The 25,200-nt window shown below is 40.4% G+C and overlaps 1 protein-coding gene across 1 annotated transcript in view; it reads right to left on the bottom strand.

Moving 5' to 3' along the window:
* BRD4 (bromodomain containing 4) overlaps positions 1–25,200 on the bottom strand; it is a 110,261-nt gene that overhangs the window by 54,301 nt on the left and 30,760 nt on the right. Inside the window, exons 4-6 of the mRNA XM_044454086.1 lie at positions 10,143–10,461; positions 5,384–5,521; positions 2,448–2,583 (exon numbers count right to left, since the gene is read on the bottom strand). Of these exons, the coding sequence (XP_044310021.1) occupies positions 2,448–2,583; positions 5,384–5,521; positions 10,143–10,461 (593 nt within the window). The remainder of the gene's footprint in view (positions 1–2,447; positions 2,584–5,383; positions 5,522–10,142; positions 10,462–25,200) is intronic.

Here is a 25,200-nt window from a genome sequence, read left to right as displayed (position 1 = left end):
TCAGACCCGGGTACGGTACTGAATCTGCCTTGGTCGCCCTGTACGATGACCTGTGCAGGGAGAAGGACAAGGGGAGTGCGTCCCTGTTGTTTCTCCTGGACCTCTCAGCGGCTTTCGATACCATCGACCATGGTATCCTTCTGGATAGGCTGGCGGGATTGCGGGTCGGAGGCACCGCCTTGCGGTGGTTCCGCTCCTATCTCAACGACCGATTCCAGAAGGTGGTGTTGGGGGACTATGGCTCTGTGCCATGGCAGCTTTGCCATGGAGTACCGCAGGGGTCCATTTTGTCCCCTTTACTGTTAACATCTACATGAAACCACTGGGAGAGGTCATCAGGAGGTGTGGGCTGCAGAACCATCAGTATGCTGATGATACCCAGCTCTACCTCTCGTTTTCCACCAATCCAGGTGAGGCAGTGGCTGTACTGAACCGGTGCCTGGCCGAGGTAATGGGCTGGATGAGGGCCAATAAACTGAAGCTCAATCCAGACAAGACGGAAGTCCTGTTGGTTGGCGGTTCAGGCTTCGGAGAAGGTGAATTGAACCTTGTCCTGAACGGGGTTGCACTCCCTCCTAGGGACAAGGTCCGCAGCTTGGGAGTGCTGCTCGACCTGGAGCTTTCACTCGAAGCTCAGGTAACAACAGTGGCGAGGAGCGCTTTCCTCCAGCTTCGGCTGATTCATCAGCTGCGTCCCTACCTGGAGTACGACTGCCTTGCAACAGTGACTCATGCGCTGGTGACTTCCCGTCTTGACTTCTGTAACATGCTCTACATGGGGCTACCCTTGAAGATGGTCCGGATACTTCAATTGGTTCAGAATAGAGCTGCCAGGCTGCTGACGGGGACTGGACGTTATGTTCACATGACTCCAGTTCTCCGTCAGCTTCACTGGCTCCCCATTGAAGTCCGGGCCCAATTCAAGGTGTTGGTAATGACCTATAAAGCCCTAAACGGCTTGGGTCCTGGTTACCTGAAGGAGCGCTTACATCCATATATGCCCAGTCGCCCCCTGAGATCGGCGGGAGAGGCCCTTCTCCGGGAGCCCTCCGTGAGAGAAATTAGGAGGGTGGCTACTCGGAGGAGGGCTTTCTCAGATGTGGGGCCTAAGTTATGGAATGCGCTCCCCAGAGAGGTCCGCCTGGCGCCGTCATTATTTGTTTTTCGGCGCCAGGCAAAGACCTTTTTATTTAAGCAACATTTTAAATGATAATACTACTGAATTTTATCTGGCCAGGGCGGCTTATTTTATAATGTGTGTTTTAAATTATTACGATTATTTTATATGTATATTTTAACTTATTGGTTTTATCTATTGTTGTAAGCCGCCCCGAGGCTTTGGCGAATGGGGCGGCATAAAAATGTTTTAATAAATAAATAAAATAAATAAATGCAGCCCCTTTTATTCTGCCATGGAGCCCTGCCCTCTGGATAAGCATTATAAAACTGGACTGAGATCCCATTATTCCTTTGTTACTTGCTTTGATGAATTGGTGATTCTGTCTACACAGGTAAGCCCCTAAATCCCTGAGTATTTGTCTTAAAAAGTTTTAATGTAGCATAGTAAGAAAGCTTTTGAACATCTATTTCATTTTACAAATTCCTTTATGCATCCCCTGGTTCCATCATTGCACCCTTTCAATAAAGAAAACTTTGCTTCAATCTGGACTCTAGGTTTTGAAGCAAGTTTGTAACAAATCCAAGACAGAACATTCTCTTCACACTCACCTGTGCTGCTTCAAATTACTCCACCTCAGGAAAGCACTCATGGGGGAACTCCAATGGTGCCCATAAAACTCTCCACTCCCTGCCCACTTCAAAAATTTATTTTTAAAACAAATCTGTAAAAAATGTTAGGAGACTGGGTTTTCCTTCTTGTTCCTGAATTTGTTGTGGATTTGCTGTTCAACAGGCATGAAGAAAAGGAAAGGGTTACACAATGAGTACATTGTATAACCGTCAAACAACCCCGGCTGCCTGAGTTCATATGAAAGGAAAAGCCACAGCAGGCCAGGAGCTTGCAGGCACCATGAAAAATCTGTGCTTACACAATGCAACTGCCTCTGTGGATAAATTAGGCCATCAGGTGATAGAAACCTGTACGCTACCTCAAAGCAGTCTTTTCAAATATATGCTTTCTATACACATATGTAATGATAGCAAGCAAGCATTTTTCTAGTTCAAAATTAGATAGAAAATGCAGTGTTAGCTGTAGGACTGGGACTTGAGGAATCCAGGTTCTGGTCCCCACTCGGCCATGACATTCACTGGGTGAGAATCACTAACTCTCAGCCTAACCCACCTCACAGGATAACACGGAGAGAAGGATGATCTAAGCTACCGTGGGTTCCTTGCAGGAAAAAAGGCAGGGTATAAATATAACAGCAGCAGCCACCGCTGCTGTCATAACCATCCAGAAACACAAATAGTAAATCAAGTATCAGTACCTGCTTCCTTCCTACCACGTCCTCTTCCTTTTGTCTGGACTATAACAATTTCAGTTTCTTCCTGGGTCATTTCAGAGATTTTCTGCAGAAAAAGTTTCTCTAATGCTTCTGCCATTAAAACAATATCATCCCCTGGCTGAACAAAACAGAAAACCAACTTGTTATCAATATTTGGAGATACCAGCATGTATGTAGAATCACAAGTCACAACTTTTTTGGACCTGTGAGACTGGCAACACAGCACAATAAGTTACTTGCCATTTGCACTTAAAAGTTTCACAAATGTGTTGGAGGCTTATTATATGACATATCATTATATGATGAGGATGATGCATTATTTGCTGACTTTAAACATCTGTCCATATGAATTTAGGAAACCATTCTGAGTTTTTAACACATCATCAAGCATTTTTAAATGGAAGCTGTGCCTCCATTAGAAGCTTAAGACCTCGAGTTGCTTTTTACTGCATCCTTTCCTATGCACTGTTCAGTATACAGTGGTACCTTGGCTCACAAACTTAATCCGTCCCAGGACTCTGGTTGTGACCCAAATTGGTCGTGAGCCAAGTTAAATTTCCCCACAAGGTTCAATGTAAATAAGGTTAATCTGTTCTGTAACTTTTTTTTTTTTAATCAGAAAAATGTGAAGCAAAGTGACAAACAACAATGAAGATTGCGGTCATCTCCCCCCCTACCCCGAGCACAAGTGCGGCAATCTCCCTGCGTGCCCCCAGCACGACCGCGATTGCACCCATCATCCCAGCATGCTGTGTGTGTGGGGGGGAGACGGGCACGATCGTCCTGGGGTGGGTGGAGATGGCTGAGATCGCAGAAAGATGGGCAATCATGGGCACATTCCTGCAGGAAAGATGGGCGCGATCTTGGCCATTTCCCCTCACCCCCAGCACGATCACGGCCATCTCCCCACTCGGGGGGGGGGGGTGGCTGTGATCACAGTCACCACCCAATGCGGAGTTCACAACCTGAGTCAAAACTTTTATGAAATTTGTGTTTGCAATCCAATTTGGTCGTGAACTGAGGCATTTGTGAGCCGAGGTACCACTGTAGTCACTTTGAATTGTATGTCTTCCAAATCATATTTGCTCAGTAGATTTAAATAAAAAATATTTCAGTTATTGCTCAGAAAGGAGAAATACACGGCATACAACTAATCACAGGGCAGTTCACACATCACAATAAACTATCCTGGAAATAAGTTTGCATGGGTTGGTTATTTGGTCAAGTTACATTTGACAGGGAATGAGGCACTCTGAGAGCTGCTGTGGCTTGTCTCTTCTTGCTCACTACCAAAATGTATTCCATGGACTTTTCCAACACAACCATAGCAGCTTCCTCTGCTGATGAGTGCATATGCAATAATTAACTGAATAAATTTTATTTCATAGATTCCCCTCCTCAACTTCCTAGATTTGGTCATATTTATTTTTTCCAACTTTTGAGGAGATTTGCACAAATGAAACTTTATTGTTTTCTTTTACTCTCAGAAAGATTTGTGTAGATTCACCAAAGCATAACAACTAAAGTACAGTAGGTATTGTACTTCATGAAGTTGCAAATATCCTCCTGAAAGTTTTTTAAAAGTTCAATTTGTACACATCTCCCCAGAGGTGAAAAGCATAAAGCTAACTATGTGCAAATCTCTTGTAAGGTGGTGGAAGAAGAAATAATGCTAACCATGTGCAAATTTTGTTCAGTTTTCCCCCTCCATTTTACTGCTTTGCCATGAGATTTACACTAATGACTGCAGAAAAGAAGGGGCTTTAGGGGTACATGTGCTTACTTCAATGTAACAGAAGCAACCTTTAAAAATCAAAGCTATTTGCTATGAAGGGAAGTTAACAGGCAGTTTTTGACTGCTGAAGAAGAAAACTTCCTGTCACGAATACTCTCCTATAATTTGTTTGGATACAGAGTGTCTTTGATTTTCTTGATATTTCCCTCTCTTTCTCTGGGGTTTGTAACACTGCTGACAGGAATTTGATTCCAATCTTATTAACTAACTTCTCCCACAGTATTGTGCCCAAGCTGCAACGCTGCTTTGTTGGACTATGTGGTACTGAGGATGACAGATATTCAAGCAGCCTATGACTCTGAGTTAACAGTAAAACTTTATTTGCGCAATAAGCATACTTGTTTCAAGCTGTTGAGTACTTATTTCCTTAGCGTATAGTAACAACTTCTGGTTGAGGTATCTCACGCTTTCCCTTCACAAACACTCCTTTTTCCTCTAAATGTACTTTGATCAGACTTTATTCTATTTATCTCAGTTTAAGCTTTCCCTTCTGCACTTAGGTTTTTGCCAGCTTCTCTCTCACACCCTTGTAGTATGCAACAGTGTTTGGTTTTGCCTCTCCTTAGGCAGTAATATGTCCTCCAAGTATCCTACTTCCTTCCCTTTCCTTATGAATCCTGAAATGCCTTCCACACCACTAGCTGGGATTCTAATGGGAAGGCTGTCTCTTCAGATTCTGCCACAGCTCCAACTGTTACCTGCTGATAGACTGAAAGTATCTATTTTCCTCTCTTCACACACCTCCAAGCTCTGTCCACACACTCTCAGACACCAACCAATCACCTCCCTCCCTCATCCCCCTTTAACCCCCTCCAGTTCTTCTGAAACTTACCAACAATTAAAGTAACACACACGCATAACATGTTAAATTATTGTACTCCTCCCCAACCAGAGTTTGTGAACATGTTCCTATGTTCATAAGAGAGAATTATCTCCTTTTTACAATCTGACTGAGGGCAGGGGTGCCCAGTTAGACCAATTACAGAAAGTAGAAATGAAGGTTTCTGCTGCACAGGCCCAGGATACGGCCAGCAGTGGCCTAAGGTGGAAACAAGTCAGAGAAAGCTGTCAAGCAGGTACCTGCATGTCAGGAGCAAGGGACAAATGTATAAAGAAAACACACCTTATTGTAGATGTAACAATTTGTAAACATTGTATTGAAGTCCTGGATACATTCTTGAGCATTCCAGTAGTAGTTATTCTCCAAGCGTTTCTTTATTGTTCCCATGTCCATAGGAGTTTTAATAATTTTATAATAATCCTGTGGGAAAGAAGATTGATTAAGTATGGCATCTGAAGGCATCATTAAGTGTATTGCATAAAACCTTTCCAGAGAGCAAATCTTGAAGAATCTATCTGACTGAACTCTAGTTTCTAAAAGGACAACATATTTTGGTACAATTTTTAGAAAATAATCTTAGACCTAACGCATTCAAATGAAACAAGGAACAAAATAATCAGTTATCCTACAATAACAAAGACAAGAATAACAGTGCCTTATTAATCTGCAGGAAAAATAATATTGCTTCCCCCGAAAATTGTCTTGCAAGATGTTCTTTTAATTATTTTAAAAATTAATTTTTAATCTAAAATGCAACCAAAATGACACTACATTTAGAATAAAAACATATAAAGCTACTACACATACAATTAAAATAATTCTTACAATACTGTGCCCCTCACCATCAGGCTCAAGGATACTTGTTACTGATAAAAAAAGGCCTCATTCAAACATTTCAGGACATAATCCCCTTCCAAATCTGTTGTTGTTGTTGTTGTTGTTGTTGTTGTTGTTGTTGTTGTTATTATTATTATTATTATTATTATTATTATTATTATTAGAACATTTCTATGCCGCCCCTTGCCGAAGCCTCGGGGTGGCTTACAACACAATACAATACAATACAATACAAAAATAACAATATAAAATTAAAATTAATTATATAAAATAAATAAAAAATATAAACGATATAAAAGGAGTTAGAAAAGTTATAAATGAAAAGAAAAGAAGTCGCCCTGGCCAGATAAATAAGTAAATATTGTTAACAATTAAAATGACATTTAAATAAAAAGGTCTTCACCTGGCGCCGAAAAACAAATAACGACGGCGCCAGGCGGACCTCTCTGGGGAGCACATTCCATAGATTGGGCGCCACCACAGAGAAAGCCCTCCTCCGAGTACCTACCCTCCTAGTTTCTTTCACGGAGGGTTCCCGGAGAAGGGCCTCTCCCGCAGATCTCAAGAGGCGGTCAGGCATATATGGATGTAAGTGCTCCTTCAGGTAACCAGGTCCCAAGCCGTTTAGGGCTTTATAGGTCATCACCAACACCTTGAATTGGGCCCGGACTTCAATGGGAAGCCAGTGAAGCTGACGGAGAACTGGAGTCATGTGAACATAACGCCCCGTCCCCGTCAGCAGCCTAGCAGCTCTATTTTGAACCAACTAAAGTATCCGGATTGTCTTCAAGGGAAGCCCCACGTAAAGCGCGTTACAGAAGCCAAGGCAGGAAGTCACCAGCGCGTAATGATTCTTTTAACAGCTCAAATCCTTTCCCGTTTTAAAAGACATACTAAATAAATATGCCCTCTCAAATATAATTATTTTTCTTTATATGCCCTTTTCTCATTTAAATACTATTGGTATTATTTCTTTACTATTCCAGCTCCTTCGTTTTTTCTAAAACATTGACAGTAATGCAATCTCAGGGCATACGTCTATATTCATTTTTGCTACACCCTTTAAAAACTTCTCTCTAAAATGTCATTATATAGTTGTATTCCCACCACATATGAAAATATATACCAACTTCACAACCACCTCTCCAACATAAATTGGACTATTTGTTATCTATACAGTTCAACTTCACTGGAATTAGGTACCACTTCCATACAATGTTATTAATTCCTTTATTCTTACTGACATACATTTTAATATCCTCTTTATCCAAATATTTTTCAAATCTTCATTACTCATGTTCTTTCTCAAGCCTGTTTCCAATGTTGATTTAAGTGAATCATACTGATCCTGTTCTCTTATAAATTTTACTCACCATCCCTTTCAGCTGCATATTCACTTGTTTTCCCTTTTCTAAAATCCTATCTTCACATTTTCTATAATCCCTGCATTTAACTCTTTTCTTCATCCATTCTCTAGTCCAACATTTTAATTGAATTATGTTACAGAAAGTTATACTCGCCTTTCCTAATTTGCCAGATGTCCTAAACTTTGAAACTGCTCAGCTTTTTAAGGTCTAGATCAGCTGCAGTGGGAAAAGTTTGCATATGAGGTGCCTGGAGAGTAAACTTCTCCTCCACAATTTATACAAAAGATGCGTCCTGCCCCTCTGTAGCTAATACCAAGTTCAATGGAAGGGATTTCCACTGGGGGAATATGGCACGGGAAGGTTTGATCAAAGTTTCATATCCCCATTTAGGTTGGATGTCCCTTCCTCAGTCATTTTGGATTTACCACAACATTTTACAGAAAGGAAAAAAACAAGACAAATTTCAGATTATAAAGTTCAAGAACATTGTGGATAAGAAACCAGCATTTGATTAAACAGACAGCTCTATACACAAACAAAATGTGGAATCTGCACTGAGTAAGCCTTTTATAGCAACATCTCCCACCCCTGCCCCCAGCTTTAGGAAATACTCCAGTTTCAGGCTGTACTACAGTCCAAATAGTTTTTTCCCCTAAACCAGGAGTTAAATTAGTTGGTTGATAATCTTTCCTAATGACAGTCTTTAACAACAGAAAGCTACTCATGTTCTTCTTGCTGTTTTGTGGCACTATTAAGGACAGCTTCTCTTTTGGGCCGACCTACTGCCATTCTATCATAATCTTAAAGTGAGGCAGATTCAAGAAATTCCTTTTTTTTTTTTTTTTTTTACCAAGAACGTTACCCAAAAGTTATCACAGAATTTATAAATTAGAATGCCTGCTCACAAAACAAAGGAACCTATCTCCACTTTTGGTTGCTTCCCAGCTTGTCTGATACAGTATGTTATGCATGCTACAGAATGTACTTACAGGACTATGGTTCCATCTACTACCTCATTTGCTGACCACTCATCAGAACTCAGACATATTCCTTTCTTGGTGTCTTGTTCCTCCTACCAAAAACTCTTTTCTAGGGCTATTTAAAAATGTAGGTGTGCTTAAACATTATTATTCTACAATGAAGCTAATAAAAATGTCTCCATTTTAAGCATTCTGTTCAAGGGCAGAACTCATAGCCCATAAACTGCTTATCAGTGTACTAAGACACAGCATCAGCGTGTGTCTTCTGACCCTTGAAAACACAGACTTATTTTGGGTCCAGAAATGCCCAGTCCTCTGACCATATTATTTCTGCTTGCATCAGCATGGCTGGATGGAATTTTCAACAGCCCTTGTACAGAAGCCATCTGTACAGCAATGCTGCTCAGTACAGCATGTAGATTCAGATGGACAAGGTAAGGAAAAATGGTAGGCAAACGAAGCATTACAATTCTTAAAAAGGAGCCCACAATGCTGCACCAGCAAGCAACACAAACTGTTTAAAGACAACTCCAGAGTCAGAACCATCTAGTATAAAAATCAGCAAACTCAGAAGTGCAATTATCTCCAGTCCCAACGCATCATGAGATCTTGGTATGCTAAATAGCCCACCAAGTGTCTTAATATAATGAGTGATAACTCATGTTACTCAATTTCCCATTTTCATGTTGAATGAATTGTTCCAATAGCGTTATTCAATTGTCTAGGATCAGACAAAAATGACAGCAATCAAATTAATCCAGACATCCCTGAGCACAATTCACAAATTAAAATATTTTTATTACAGCAAAGTAGGAAGAACTCATGCAGTTAGTATTTTATACAAGGTGGGTGATACTGGAAGAAACTATACTGTTCCCACCTTCAGCTCCCTGGACTGGGCCCTCCATGATTTGAGGGGTTAAACTAAACTACTACATATGTAGTGTTAACAGATCCTTTTTCCTCACAAGTCACCATATAGGGTCCTGATTCAGCCACTTATATTTTGGCGTTTACTCCTCTCTGCACAGGAACTAAAAAACAGAGGGGAGAGAGTGAGACCCCTAGCCTAACCCTAAATGGGGAAGAGAGGTTAATACCCATCAAAATGAGCTAAGTATAACTACCTCTTGCTTAGTTTTGATATGAAGTAAATCAAGTAATAAATAAGTTGAAGTGTTGCCATAGGGAATTTAAAACCTTTTTGGTAGCTTAACAGAGCTGTTACAGCTATTAAACATATATTTAATACCAATGATGAACAAGTATTATTAGAGCTAAGAATCATACAGCTCTAATCCAGGAGGTGTGTGATCTACATTAGACAGACATGAGAGAGAGATGACTGGGACTGGCAATGAAGAGTATGAGTGGACATGTTAAATAGCCTCCCCACTCCACCTTCCAGTATTAAGAAACAAACCTGTGAAAACAAGTCCTCTGAATATATACTGTTCCATTTCCATTCTTTATTCTTTTCCCTCACCAAGTCAACAGGGTATACCATCCACCTTCTTTACTTATCTCACTTTACTATGGATATATCTGCTGCCCTCTCCCTTCATATTGTCCAGTACTTCAGTACCTGGGTATGCTTTCTCATTGTTATCCTACTCTTCTGAGTACTTCTGAAGGAACGCTATACTGTGTTAACCTTCTTCGTTATAATGTCACACAAGCCTAACAAAGTTGTATGCTCCTGTTGACCCCCAGATTGAAAAGCATGTACATTATTTTCGATCCTTGGTTGGACCCTCAGGCCCTCCTATCCTCCATAACCATTCCACCACTTGTTTTCTCACATTGTCAGTGACTGAATACATTGCTTTACTTTTCTTCCCTTCAGGCTGTACTTACAGGGAGGTTTAGTTTGACAGCATCCACAGGCTGTTGGAAAGGCCATGAAAACTGGTGTTTCCATAATGTCTTGAGCACCACTTTGAGCAGATACTGTAGCTGGTTGGTCATGCGCTTGGGTTTGCTAGGATTTGAGGTCTCTGGTGGAGGTGGGTTAGTGGCTACAGTACTGCCTTGTTGGGGTTGGGCCTGTGCCTGTGTTGTAGACATTTGTGTAGCTTCTAGACCATCCCCCATTACTGGTAAATTTCTCAGTCTTGTCCCAGGGCCACTCTCCGCAGACATGCTATTGATCCCATTGCATTCTCCACCAGGTACTCTGCAAAGCAAAAGTAACAATATTAAACATGATTGAGACATGGTTAATCACTTATTTATATAACAAAAAGGACATCACTGCATGATTTAATTTGCACAAAGTAAAAGATGTCTCCATGTATGTCATACATAACTTATTTCACCTCTTTGCTTTTTGAAAGCATACGAAGGCAAAGAGATTGACACAGCTGAATAACTTATGGCTACAAATAAGATGTGGACTCCTAATCTAATCTAGACTTTCTCTTCTCCAATCATTACTAAATATTTTTCCTACATCTTCTGCAGTTTAAAAATTATTTACATTATTTTCACCACACTCCTCAGCTGAAAAGACTCCTAAAACCACTTAGACAAAAATATTAAAAATCTAAAATGTTATGAAATGACAAGGAAAAATGAGGAAAGGAACGAAAAACATGTAAGCACCAATACTAAATCTTTTAAAAGTAACAAAGTGGTTCTTACTGACCAGCTTGAATGGAAACACTTCAGAGAAGTGAGGAATCAAATGGTTTTGATCTCTCAGCAAAGTTCTCCTACCCACTTTTAACTCAGCTACAACCATTTATATTTTGTTTTCTCATCAGTTCTCATCAGCTAGGAACCAAAGGTTCTGTCCCATGCTAAGTGAGTGTACTTTGACTTGTGCAACAGGACTTCCCCATTCTCCCCAAATAAACACTGGAGGATCTCAATCCCCTAGGAATTTTGGTAATGCACAGTGCTCGCATATGGGCAGAGAATCTGTTCTGTCAACCTGATGTATTAGTAATTTATACTATAAGTAGCAGCTCAACTTAGCATTATGTTAGCCTGTGCTTTCAAAAGGGTATCCAACTATTTTTCTGACAGAGCTCTTGTGCCTTTACAGCAGAGGTGGACAATCTGCAGCAGGTATGCAGCCCTTGGCCTTGTTTTATATGGTCCTGGTGGCTCTACCGCAGGGGTCATCAAACTTTTTGAATAGGGGCCAGCTGAAAGGCTGCAGTGAGCATCGCAGGCAGGTGAGGTGGGGGTGCCTGGGGGCACGGGCTGATGAGGTGCTGTTGGGCAGGCGCAAGGTGGCATCGGGTGCCCGTGGCGGTGACTCACTTGGAGATCTCCCAGTGAGTCCAAAACCATCTCCAGGTGAGCAAGCCACCACCTCCCCGCCTGCGCAGCAAGTGCCTGCGCAGGCGGCGAACAGCAGTGCGGGCCAGATAGATGGCCATGGAGGGCCGGAACCATACCGCGGGCCGTAGTTTGAGGACCCATGCTCTACCGCTTCCGTGTGAAGCTGTTCTACCAAGAGATAAAGCTACACAAAGCTTGAAAGAGGCTAGTTTTGAAAGTTGAGACAGGGAGAGGGTAGAATACTTAGAGCAAAGTAGAACGCGATGGTGTTTTTAAAATAGAGCCCAGCAGATTTAAGTACCTCCTCTTCTTGATCTAACCAACCAACAAGCCAAAACAGCAAATTAATCCTTGCTCTGTCAAGGCTCATGCCCTTGAGAAGAGATATACAGATAAGTATTTCTACTTTTGCTGGCTCTTAATGACACTCACTGACATATAAACACTGCAGCATTGGGTGTGAGTGCCATAACAACTCATCATGGATAACTAGCCATTACTTCATCCAAGGTGCTTGTTTTGGACCCCAAACCCCTTGCCATTCTTCCAAGGTTGCCTATGCCTCAACTAATGACAGCCAAGGGTCCATTAAAGTGGCTATCACTGGTATATGTGATTGCCTCTTTTCGGTTCATCCTCCAAGTTCCCTGGAATACCACCGGAGGAGATTCCAACTGAGAGGGAATAAGGGGAAGAGGACAACCCCGTTTTTGCCTCAGGTTGGTTCAAGTCTGTGTGGTGTAGTACCAAGAGCCAGTGTGGTGCAGTGGTTAAGAGGACAGGCCTGGGACTTGAGTGATCTGGGTTCTAGTCCCCACTCAATCACGTAGACAAGTGGGTGACTTTGGGCCAGTCACAGACTCTCAGCCCAGCCTACCTCACAGGGTTGTTGTTGTGGAGATAAGATTGAAAGCAGCAGAAGAATGAGGTAATGCCACTTGGAACACTTTAAAAAAAAGTGGGCTATAAATCTAATAAATAAATAAGTCATCAAATACTTCCTTTGAATCAGAAGGAAAGGATGGATAGAGCTGTGTATGTCACCCACATACCATAGATCTTCAGATGCCACACCCCCCGGCAGTTTTATGTAAATGTAACAGAAATGAGGAATTTTGCAGGACATCACAGAAAGGCCAAGCAGAAAATTCCCAATACCCTTTACCTTATGAGACTGATCTCAAAGGCAGGACCAAAGCCACGATTAAATGATTCCAATTCCTGGTCGTATAATACCATGGCTGATGGAATCAGCAGCTGATAAGAGAACTGATAGGGCAATACTTCTCCTGTGCAGGGAGAAACCAGCAACCAGGGCAACCAAAACCACCTCTCACAAAAACAGATCTGAAGCCAGATTGATGTGCACGTGCCCTTCTCCATGTATGCCCTGACCATCCTGTCACAGAATTCTCCCTCAATGATTTCTCCATGGCTTCTATTTTCCACTTCCTCCCTCAGAGATACAAACCACTCTTTCTGAACCACGAATCATGAGACAAAGTAATCTACATCAGGATTGTGGAAATGTGTTACTAGTGTGTATATACACGTATGTGGGCACCTAGCACATTTTTAGCATTCCAAACCAGCTTCATTTGGAGCCCCAACACAATATTAGATTAAGGAAAAAATGAAATATAAGCCATCATCATGCCCTTTTTTATAAGTGTATGATGTAAGTACATTCAGAATAGTGGATACCTTTCTGGTTATGTCATCTCAAAGGGACTGTTTAGAACTGGGAGAGCTGAAGTAGTGGACAATACAAATGATTAAGGGGATGAAGCACCTTTCTCCTATGATAAGGGCTAAAGTGGCCTCAGGCTTTAATGATCATCATCTTCACAAAGTTATGGAATGTTCTGCCAGAAAACTGGTTTAGGTGATAAAGTTCTGATAGCTATTCAGAGACATTGGGCTAAGTCACAGATCACTATTACATACGCTGAAAACAAGCCGAGGAGGGTTAGGTGTTCATTTGCTAGTCACATTACTCCCCACAGCCACTCAGGGACTCTACAACTTTCTGTAGCTTGTTACCCAACTTGGTCCTCAACCCCTCACAGAGCAAGTATTTCAGGAGCCTTCACAGCAAAATGCTATCCCAGCAGTATTTGTGAGAAATGCTGAGGATGCTGTAGCAAAGGCCTTTCATAACTAGTCCACTAAGTATGCATGGCATGTTTTGTTTAATGAAGCTGTGAGAGATAATCTAAGTATCCCACCTCCCTTCCAAGCTTTCACTGACACTTCTGCTCCCACATCCACCTGTGCTTTGGCTCTGTTTGCTGCCCCCACCTCATCTGCTCTCCCTACATACTTGCTGTATCACCTCTAGCTGCTGTTCTCATTCTATGCCTCCCTGCCCCTGCCTCCTCCTCCTCTTCTGTTTGCCTTAGGGGATTTCTTTTATGCCCTTTCTCTCACCTTCTCCTTTTATGGACTCCACTTGCTTGAGCAGGTAACTTTGATGTCAAGTCTCCCAGTCCCTCTCCCAGTGTGTTCTTTCAATTCTGACATTGTGGGATAAGATGGACAGTATCTGTGATTTCAGCTGGTTTTCAATTCTGATTCTCATGCTCCTTTCTTGGCATTTTGTTCTATTCTGATGCTCAGCCCATGTTTCCTGGGGCACAGTTCTTCTGCTCCCTTGAACTACCTTGTCGTGTTTGTTGCCTTGTGTATCCAGATAGCACTTTAGCTAGCTTCTGGTGAAGCACATGTGGAGTTTCTAACTAGCTTCTGTACAGGGAGCAACCTGTCCTGTGACCTCATTCTATTTCTCTACATGTGCTCTGTGCCTTATAAAAACTGCAAACGCCCCCCCCCCCCCCCCCTATGAGCTGGCTAATTCCAGTAGTATGGTCAATAAGCAATGCATCTTGGCCTTTCTGGCTAGTCTGTGGCAAGAGCCTAGAACCAAGGACAAACACCTTTGTACCCATGCAACCAAGGTCCAGCTTTGCAACCAAAGTGTTTTGGAGCCAGGTCCCTCATAGCAGTGTAGTTGATAATTCAGTCTTTCCATTCAGTGTCTTTTCCTGTGATGGAACAAATACCATCACTGATTCTGTCATGGGACAGCAGTAGCAAAAGTAAAATGCCAGTTCCTCCAGCATCTGTGTAAAGTTGGTGGCACTCCTAACACAAGAGGGGATCACTAACAATTGTTGTTCGGTAGAAGAGAGGCCAAATGGCCAACCTCGTTGCAGACTAGAGCAATAGAATCAGTGATAACCTGGTTCCGTACCCAAGTTGGATACAGTTTTCATGTCCTCAAGATGAAAATATTGCTTATTCCATTTATTCCACTTCAGAAGTCCTTCTGTGCATCCCACACTGTTTGACATGTGAGGGGGAGGTGGGATGGATACTAGAAGTAAGGCTTTCCAGGTCACAGTGCACAGAATGGAATAACTGCCCTAAGAAGTTACATATGAACCTACCACTATCAGATTTCAGACCAGAAGCAACACGATTTTTATTTCAGCAGTTTTTTAATGATATTGTTTTTGAGGATTTATTATTGTTACTGCTTTTAAAGTATCAATGCTCTTTAGTTCAAAGTATTTGCTACCTGAGTATTTGTATAACATCTTGATCACATTTTAAAAAGGCTTGACAGCAGTTTCATAAGCAACAATAATGAACAAAAATTTTGTATTGTTCTTTAATCAAAAATATATGAAAATATTGAGAAAGTCCTCAAAACCTTTATGTTTTATTATATTTTATTAGAAATTGCATTTATTTTCCAAAACAATGTAATACATGAAGATAGTCAACAGAGGGTGCTAAAGACTAGAAAACTCCACAGAGAATATTCTAATTCACATTTCAAAGTTATCTGGCTGTCACCTAAGATGCAAGTTATGTTAAATAATGTGCATTTGAAGAAATTATCAGGGAGTACCATTTCTAATAACCAGTAGGCATATTAATTATTAGCAATGATCTAAGAATAAGTCAAAACTTGGACCTAAGTGGGTAAGCACTGAGGCAAGTGTGAAGACCATGTGCTAAGGGAAATGTAGCTAGCAACAAAGAGTGCCATTAAACCAACTTTCTGCAACCTGATAACCTTCAGATTTTTTGGACAATCCTACATGGCATTCCTTATCACTAATCATGCTAACTGAGGCTGATGGGAACTGAGGTCCAAAAGCAGGTTGGATTAAGTAGCATTAAGCACCTCTGGCCCATAAGGCAGATGTAACCACCACAGCCTTTCTATCACACCTGCCCAGCAAGACCAGGAGATGAAATTATAAGCTGTGCGTGTCATCAATTCATTTTAGTTCTCAAAACACAAGGCAGGCCTCCCAGAGGAAACACAAATCTAAAAGCTATGTGAGCAGCTATATAACAGCTCCCTATATTCAAATCTTACTGTGTATTGATTAGTTTTTATAAACAGCTCTCCATTTTTCTGTATCATTTTGCATTCTTTCTGGATCTTTAAATCATGTTATGAAACAAAGTTATGCTTCCAATTTTTCATTTTGGTCTGCTTAGCCCCATTTCTGAACTGGCAACAACTGAACTAGTTGAAGTGACCTTAAAGCCATGGAATTTTGGTAATTGTTCCTGTTGTTTCACTCCTTGTGAAAAGAAAAAAGAAATATTCTATATTTTTAATGTTATTTTTCTTGTTGGGCATATTAATGTAATGATTCCACAAAAAAAGCATCTTTGTTCCATTGTTTCTTTTATGAGAGGCTAACTTTATTATGAGAAAAACAAAGGGAGCCCCCAAAACAAACAGAAATGAAAGCATAATGGAGTGAAAGAGGAAAAAGTGTCTTTCAGTCCAATGTGTTTTGACCTCCATATGATCCTTCATCACAGAATTTCAGAAGAAAGAAAACATGAGGATGCTGACTTATCATCATATGAAGACAGACAAAATTTGAAAGGGGCTGGGTTGTGGAAGGAAATACATTTCTAATCATTACATGGATACAGCAGTCCAAGAATAGAGAAGCTGACCATCCCTGCTTGATGCCAAGAGGGGAGAAGTCACCTGAATAATTCATTTGGTAGGAGCAACAAGTAGTCATACCACAGCAAGGTTAGAATGAACTCAGCATTGTCTTGAAAAACTAGTGCAGTGTAACAGATTGGCAAAGATTCAAATCATTATTCAGGCACAAACCCTACTGGGCTAGTTGCAATACCTCAAGTTAATCAACCACCCAGGGATACTGCAGACCACACCATGCTCTTAAGAATGGAAAATAGTAAGTCAACACATTCCTTTAGATTTTCATAATACTTATGATAGTTACCATGAGAATAAATTTGGGTATAATTTATTAATATGCTTCATCTCCTGTTGTGTAACATTCCTTCAAAAAGTATGACATCTGATGTGCTTGTCACTTCTACAATGAATCCAGTATGTTTCTTCCCTTTTCCTTCCAACCACCACTAATACTGTAGTAATATTTGTACAACTGCTTTCAAGCTCACAATTATTTAGTTATTGATGCCATGTTTGCCCTGTCCCAACAGAATTTCTCTCTGTTTTAGCATAACATTCAAACCCAGTGTAAAGCAGAGGTATTACCAATCTCAGAATTACTAAGAAGCCTAAAGCTAAAAAGAAGACCTTAATGAATACAAAGGTCTTCACCAAGCAGAACAAAACTGTATTGCTTCATATCTAATGTTCTTACCTGGTCTTTGCAATAATCAGAGGAAGCACATCTTCCCACATTCACCTTAGGAGTACTTGCAGTGGAGTGTTAAGGCAACAAACAATTTGATTGAATGCATTATTTTATTTAGTAGCTATATATCCCACTTTTTCATACAATGAACTCAGAGTGACTTGCATCATTCTCTTCTTCCTGCTCTTAATCTTATCCCCACAACAACAACCCTGTGAGGTAGGTTAGGCTGAGAATCTGTGACTGGCTAAAAGTCATCCAGTTGGCTCTTTGGCCAAGTGGGGACTAGAACCCACATCTCCCGAGTCCTGGTTCCCTCACTCTAAACCACTACACCACACTAGCTTCCCAACTTCTTAGGTCTTATTCAATTTTCAGTCTATTATTTATTCCTTTGCACATTGAGACATATATGTAACTCAAACACAAACATATTCTCATGCTTACACGCTAGGGGTAACCTCATGAAAAGCTGAAACTGTACAATTATCAAACTTGCCTAATATTGATTTTCAATTTCTTGCCCCTTGCCCCTCATGGCTGCTTGTCCAAGCCAAGGAAGCAACACGAACCTGGGCCAGGCAATTGTAAATGATTCTCTGAAGAAGGGGCTGGGCATGTCTCCATTAAAAGAAGTGGTGATTAGAACCCTCCTGAAGAAGGCAAGCCTGGACCCAGAAGATATTAACAATTATAGACTTGTGGCCAACATTCCCTTCTTGGGCAAGGTGCTTGAGTGTGTGGTGCCTGGGCAGCTCCAGGAACTCTTGCAGGAAATGGATCATCTGGATATATTTCAGACAGTCTTCAGCCCTGATTTTGGGGCTGAAAATGTCTTGGTTACCCATATGGGATAACCTTTGCTGGGAGAAAGACAGGGGGAGTGCATCCCTGGTAGTTCTCCTGGACCTCTCAGTGGCTTTTGATACCATCAACCATGGCATCCTTCTGGATAGGCTGGCTGAGCTGGGAGTTGGAAGCATTGCTTTGCAGTGGTTCTGTTCCTACTGGGCTGGCCAATTCAGGAAGGTGTTGCTGGGGGACAGTACCTTGGTCCCATGATTTTTACACCATGGAGTGCTGCAGGATTGCATCCAATCCCCAATGCTACTTAACATCTACATGAAACTACCAGAAGAGATCATATGGAGGTTTGGGCTGAAATGTCATCAGTACACTGATGATACTCAGCTCTACCTCTCATTTACATCTGATCCAGATGAGGCTGTTGAAATCTCAAACCAGTGTCTGTGTGGAGTGATGGACTGGATGAGGGCTAATAAATTGAAGTTTAATCCAGACAGGATGGAGGTGCTATTGGTGGGAGGAACCCTGATCTAGGGGGGTGCTATCTGCCCTGTCCTGGGCAGGGTTGCACTCCCCATAAGGACAGGGCGTCCAGAGTTGTTCCTAGAGTCTCAGGTGGCCTCTGTGGCCAGGAGTGCCTTTCATCAATTTTGGTTGATTTACCAAATGCATCCCTATCTGGACATGCAGAACTAGCAATCATAAGCCAAGCCCTAGTAACCTCATGTTTAGTCTACTGTAATGTGCTCTAAGTGGGGCTGCCCTTGAAAATAGTCCAGAAACTTCTGTTGGTATAGAATAGGGCAGTCTGTCTGCTGACAGGGACAAATAGAAATGAACATATTAGCCTGGTGCTGTATCACCTGCACTAGTTACCAACTGAAGTCAAATCCTGCTTTAAGGTGCTTATGCTATAACAGATAAAGTCCTAAAATGGCTTACAGCCTAGATATCTAAAGAGTGTCTTCTCCCATACACCCCTACCTGGACCCTTAGATCATCTATGGAAGTCCTTCTCTGTGAACCACCCCGAAGGAAGAGGGGGTCTACAAGGGGAAGGGCCTTCTTGGCTATGGAGGCCGTCTGCGGAATCTGCTCCCCAGGGAGATACATCTGGCACCAACATTACATATGTTTTGCTGCGAGGTCAAAACTTTCTATTTTCTTGCCATTTTATTTGTTGATTATATTATTTGGTTTTATGTCGACCTTTAAATTGTTTTGGTACATGTGGAATATGTATTATTATGTATTGTTTTGTTCACTGTTTGACTACACACCTGTCAAATTTTATTGTCATCTGGATGTTTTATAACAGGCGAGCCTTGTTACTTGGCATATTTTTAAATTATATTTTGTACACCATTCTGAGAGAGTTGTCCTAACAGAACAGTATAAAATACCTTGAATATAATAAATAATATTAATAGGCATGCATTCATTTGTACTAATGAACTTAGTACATACAAACTTAGAATTGGAATATTTTCTACTCCATGTAACTGGGAATGACACTGAAAGCTGCCACAAGATCCAAGGGAAACAACACATTCATATTCCTCCTATCTTTCTCTAAACAATGGTAATTTTACCAGGCAAACAAAACAGTTTTTGTTCCACAATAAGAATTAAAATCTGAATGAAATGATGAACAACCTACATATAGGCCCAGTCACATCCCCTGAATGCTTTTATGGACTGCAGGAACTGCAATTAAAAAATAAGGTAGCTAGAGTGACAGAGTGCTAAAAGGGTAGAAATAAACCTGCAAACAAGCTATATGTGAATGTTTTGTGCTGTATAACATTATGTGGTGGCTGAATCTAGTGTGTGAAAATGCCCGGTGGAACTCGCAAGGTTGCCCACCCCAACTATTAACTGTTAACATCATCTGGATTTAGTCTAGGCTCTTCAGGAGTGGGAGAATTATGGCTTTTCACTAGAAGCAACTGGAACCTCTTCCTCTTTCAAGAAGGCATTTCTAACAACTCCTCCCTGCTAGATTTAACAAACCATGAAAGGCAAGATTTTGGCATATAAGCGGTCAGCCAAGTTCAACAAAGCACCCTACCTACACCTTCAAGTTTCATCTATAGGAAGTCATTCAACACCACTGGATCAGATGGTACTCTGGGCATCTCCACAAATGTTGCTACATTAATTGTGAAGTCAGTTACAATTGGTTGATTTCCTCTCCTCCTTTCCACCCTCAAAGTGTCTTGAAAATGTGTCACAGAGTGCTTCTGAAGAGGCTGACAGTAGGGCCAGATTTCAAAAGGCCCCACACCTCTTGGATAACACTGAAAGTATGCAATGATAGAGTAAAACCATTTCTTTGCTTCTCTATCACCACCACACAGTAGAACCAATAACAAGTTCTTGTTTGTGTTTGATCAGAATCATGAGTTTTTCCTCTATGTCTATGCAGTTTGCTCAATGGAAAAGGGAATCTGGCAGCTGGGTCAATTGCGTCATCTTTTCATTGCAAAAGTTAACTAAAGTCTCAACAGGATTGCTGAGGGAATGACAGACACAGGCTTCCCAAGGTGGATAAAAATGTAATTATTTTAAAAAAAATAAAATGAATTTCCTTTGAATAAAGACAAAGCAGACAGAAGACTAAAACACTACCTAGGTTTGTTAAACCAGTTTACAGTGAAGACCCTTACATTCCTACTAAGACATTTTCTCGAGAAAGGGTATTAAGATCGTAGTCTTAATGAGTTTCAACTGCTTTTGGGAGAAGAAAATGTAATGTAATGAAACATTAGTAGTATTTTTACATTAATTATTAAAATACAGAATTGTTTTATGGAACTTGATAGGGACATTCACCCAAGATTTTAGTAAACATGCAAGACTTTGGAACGCTTTAAATGTAACCATCACCGGTTCATAAATCTTGGCTTACTAAAGAGATTGTAGTACCCTCATCAAAGAACAAAACCCTAACAGAGTTTGTAAAATCATATTTGGTTTCCTAGCTGAGAAATCGCAGCTTACTCTTGGACTTAAAATCAGGATCCAATCCAGAGTTCAGATCTTGATTTATAGTCTGAAATGTCATCAGTTTCTTAGCTTGGCCATAACTTTTTATACCAGTGCACAGTTATGGTGCTTACTCTAATAACCATTATTTCTTTGATCAAGTCTGTTAAGTTTGAATCAGCCCTTTGACTGAATAAGAAATTTAGCACAATTCTACTTTCATGTCCACATAGTGACAAAGTAAATCCCTTGAAAATATATTAGCAGAAAGTCTAAGCAGTGACTCCAGTGGTACAAGTACAGAACTGCTTTACTTAGCACAAATACAAACTGCTTCCATGGCTTACTCCATAGTAATATTTCTTTCTTAGGGAAAGAAGTAAGATTTCTTCATAGTAAGGCTTCTTTCTTACTTCATTTCTTAGAAAAAGCAGATTCTGTGTTGGTCCTATGTACATCTTTCATGATAGTAGTCAGATAACTGAAAATTAAGGAATAAGCTAGTCATTAACACTGCTGTCATGGTGATACATTTCTGCTTCTTCTTTAACAATGTCTTGTACTCAATCAGACCAAAGGACTATTGAGCCAATCATTCTGTTCCAACAATAGCCAACCAGTTGTCTATGAGGAGCTCACAAAAGCAAGACATGTGGGTAGCAGTGTCCAACAACTAATAGACAGAGACATACTGCCTCTGCTACTGGAGGGAATATATAGCCACCCTGACTAGTAGCCATTGATATAATTATCCCCCATGAATATGACTAATCCACTTGTAAATTCATCCAACTTTGTGGTCATCACTACTTTACCTATTGCCATATGAAGAAGTTTTTTTTTTTTATCTGTCATGTATTTATTTATTTAAAACATTTCTATGCCGCCCCATCGCAACAAAGCCTCGGGGCGGCTCACAACACATAAATAAATACAGAAGTAATAAAATAAATAAATACTAAATTATACTGAATGACCGCAAGCACTAGTATTATAAGAGAGGGACAAAAGCTACTCCTTTTACACTTGCTCCATATCACGTGTATTTTATAGACTGCTAACATGTCTCCCATTACTAGCCCCTTCATAAGCTAAACAGCCCCAAATGTCAAAGCATTTTCTCACCGGAGAGATTCTCATTTTGGTTGCTCTTTCCTGTACCTTTTTGAATTGTAACATTCATGTTGAGGTGCAGTGACTAGAACTGTACACACTATTCTGTATGCTTGCACAAAAGATCTGCTTTACGACAATTCCACCCAAAAGATTGCCAACAAGGAATTCACCTTGCCTTTTTCATAGCAGCCATGCACTGGGTCAAAGTTTACACCAAGTTATCTACCACCACAACCAGAAGGTCCCTTCTCTGGTCCATCTGCACCAATTCAGACCCATCAGTAACATTTGAAATTATTTTTTTGCCCAAATGCGTATCACTTAACACTTGCTAATACTGAATCACATTTGTTATTCCTCCAGTCTGAAGACAGCTATGTCAATCATCCACTCAAAGTGGGACTGGCAAAAAGGACAAATATTTTAAATGTGAGGAGTAAAAAAGGGTGGGGAAGCAACTGATTACAATAAATATATTTTCTGCAGTGTATGGCAGGGTTTGGCAAACAATAACATGCTTCACCATCTTTTTGTACAGTGAAATCTGGTTTCACGTACTTAACCCTTACAACCTAAAACAGCAGTGACCTCAAAACTCATTTTCCTGAGACGCAGTTTCGGTTAAGACAGTAGGTTGTAATTCCATGGAAGGGGACTTGACTTACAACATGGGCTTGTTTGGGTTAGCAATTCAGGGTTCATTGTTGAGTTTTTTAGAGTCTAACTCATAATTCCTGATTTGTACATAACAAGCCAAAAGCCAGGCAAACAGAACTGAACACAGGAGGAATATATGAGTTGAATGCTTCAGCTTCATAGAGGTTCACTCACATCTCACTAACCCATGGTTCAATGTTACATAATAACAAGGTTACTGTGACAGTTACCTGCCACCTGTGAAGCAGCACAGCATGCATTGGTTGCATTCAGAACCAAAATCTTTCACAGACACATACTTATACACAGAACTAAAAACTACTCTGATGTGAAAGTCTGGTTAGCTGACAGTCATGCCATTGTAAGAACTGCATATTTGCATGTTTCACGCTCTTCTGAATTTATCTATTTATTTTTTAATTAATTAATTACATTTATACCCTGTCCTATTGCTTTAAGTGCTCAGGATGGCTTACAAAGTATAAAACTACAATAAATATAAAACTACCATATAAAACATTAATTATTAAAACAATATAAAACACATCATAAAAAAGGAGGAAAAAATAGAAAATGCAACTGTGAAAGAGGAAAACCCTAAAACGTTTAAAAGCATTAATTGTTAAAATAATGATTGAATACAAAGGTCTGTATTTGAGTGTCTGTTCGGAGACTACTGCAGTTAGCAATAGCCAATTGCAGAAGGGAAACAGGAGCAGCTACTACACAAGAATTTATCAAATGACCTATTATGAATTCAAATAAGTAGGCTGCCACTTACTAAAGGGCATTCTAACTTTTATTTAGTATCTGGTACTATCTGACTATGGAGAAGCTGACCAGTAAATTAACTAGCACTACCATCTCTATTCTACATTTATCATTTCACTGGATATTACCATGCATAATATATCTGAAGGTGTCACACTCAATCCTACTTTTGGAAACAAGATTAACTGATCATTTTATAATAGAATGTGGAAAGAGAAATTCTTTCATGAAGCTGTAACAGAACAGTCTAACAAAACTGAATACTTGTAAGTTCATAACAGAGAGAAATAATGATAATGAAGAATGTTATGATTCCTTAAAGATAAGGAATTAGGTAGCACACAGAAAATGCCTGGTCGAGCCTCCCAAGATGTCGCCATATAGATTTGGTTCTACACATATCTGGTTTTAGCAGGAACTATAAATCCTGATGAATGCATTTCTCACATAGTCAAGTCTATATGGACATGCCTTAGGATCTTCAACCCTCTTCTACTTGTTACTCAATACACACAATCCAGGAAACTCTAGGTACACCACTGTTTGACCACTGCTATTATCACAATTGAGATGTCTGGTCATATGAGACCATATGACACAAAATCTGACAAAGGCTTTGACAAAGTTTCACAGGGACTTATACAACTTTCACCCTCTCAATCAGTCTTGACAATCAGCAACAAGTGTACAACTACATAATAGATATATTAGCACAACCTTACACTGAAAATCTACTGACCATTACATATACTTAGGTGCTTTTATGCAGAATATGCCACAGAACATACTATCTACAGAAGAACTCCACAATACAAATTTATCTTTCAAATTGACTGAACAGATGTTTACAACTTAAGTCAGGTATTCCTCAGACTTTAGTGTTCACCCAACAAAATGAAAATATAGATCACTAAGTTCCTAGTATTCACAAACATTATACTAAAGGACAGCTCTGCCCCCTAAAGCAGACCTACTTGCTGCCGCTTAGAGTTACCAGGTAAAACCACTCGAATATTCACTCAAACGTATTAGTGATTCATCATCCATATGACAATTACACATCCTTCTCAAATGCTTCGGGGGATGGGCCTGTTCTTATTACTGACAGTCTCCCAATTTAAAACAGCTAACCATCAGCAGCAGACCGCACAGCAGAGAGGCAAGTAAAGGAATCAGAGCCTGTGACAGACAAGAATGCCTGCCTACTCTAACCCAGCTCTATTCTGGCATTAACGACATCAAGCATTCATATAAATGCTCAGCTTCCAATGTCATATATGCCATTACTTGTCAGCAGTGACCTTCCACATTCTACATAGGACAAACAGGCTAGTTTGTATACAAAGAATAAATGGACATAGATCTGATATCAAACATAGCAATATTAAAGATGGACCAGAAAACCCTTCAGCTTCCCACAACACTCAGTCATTAAACTTAAGATAGACATTCTTGATGGAAGGAACTTCAAAGACAGATTCAATGTAAAATATGTAAGCATTATTGTTCCCTCCTGGCATTTGAATAGGAACAACCCATAGGTCCAAGTACAACAGTTCCCACAGGATGCCAGAGGCTTTCCAAGGCAGCGATCCATTGTCTCCAACAAA

This window comes from Varanus komodoensis, unplaced genomic scaffold (genome assembly GCF_004798865.1).
Source record: "Varanus komodoensis strain SLA01 unplaced genomic scaffold, ASM479886v1 scaffold7_1, whole genome shotgun sequence".
Taxonomy (NCBI): Eukaryota; Metazoa; Chordata; class Lepidosauria; order Squamata; family Varanidae; genus Varanus; species Varanus komodoensis.
The sequence above is the reverse complement of the archived record's forward strand: the minus strand, read 5'-3'. Positions and strand labels throughout refer to the sequence as shown.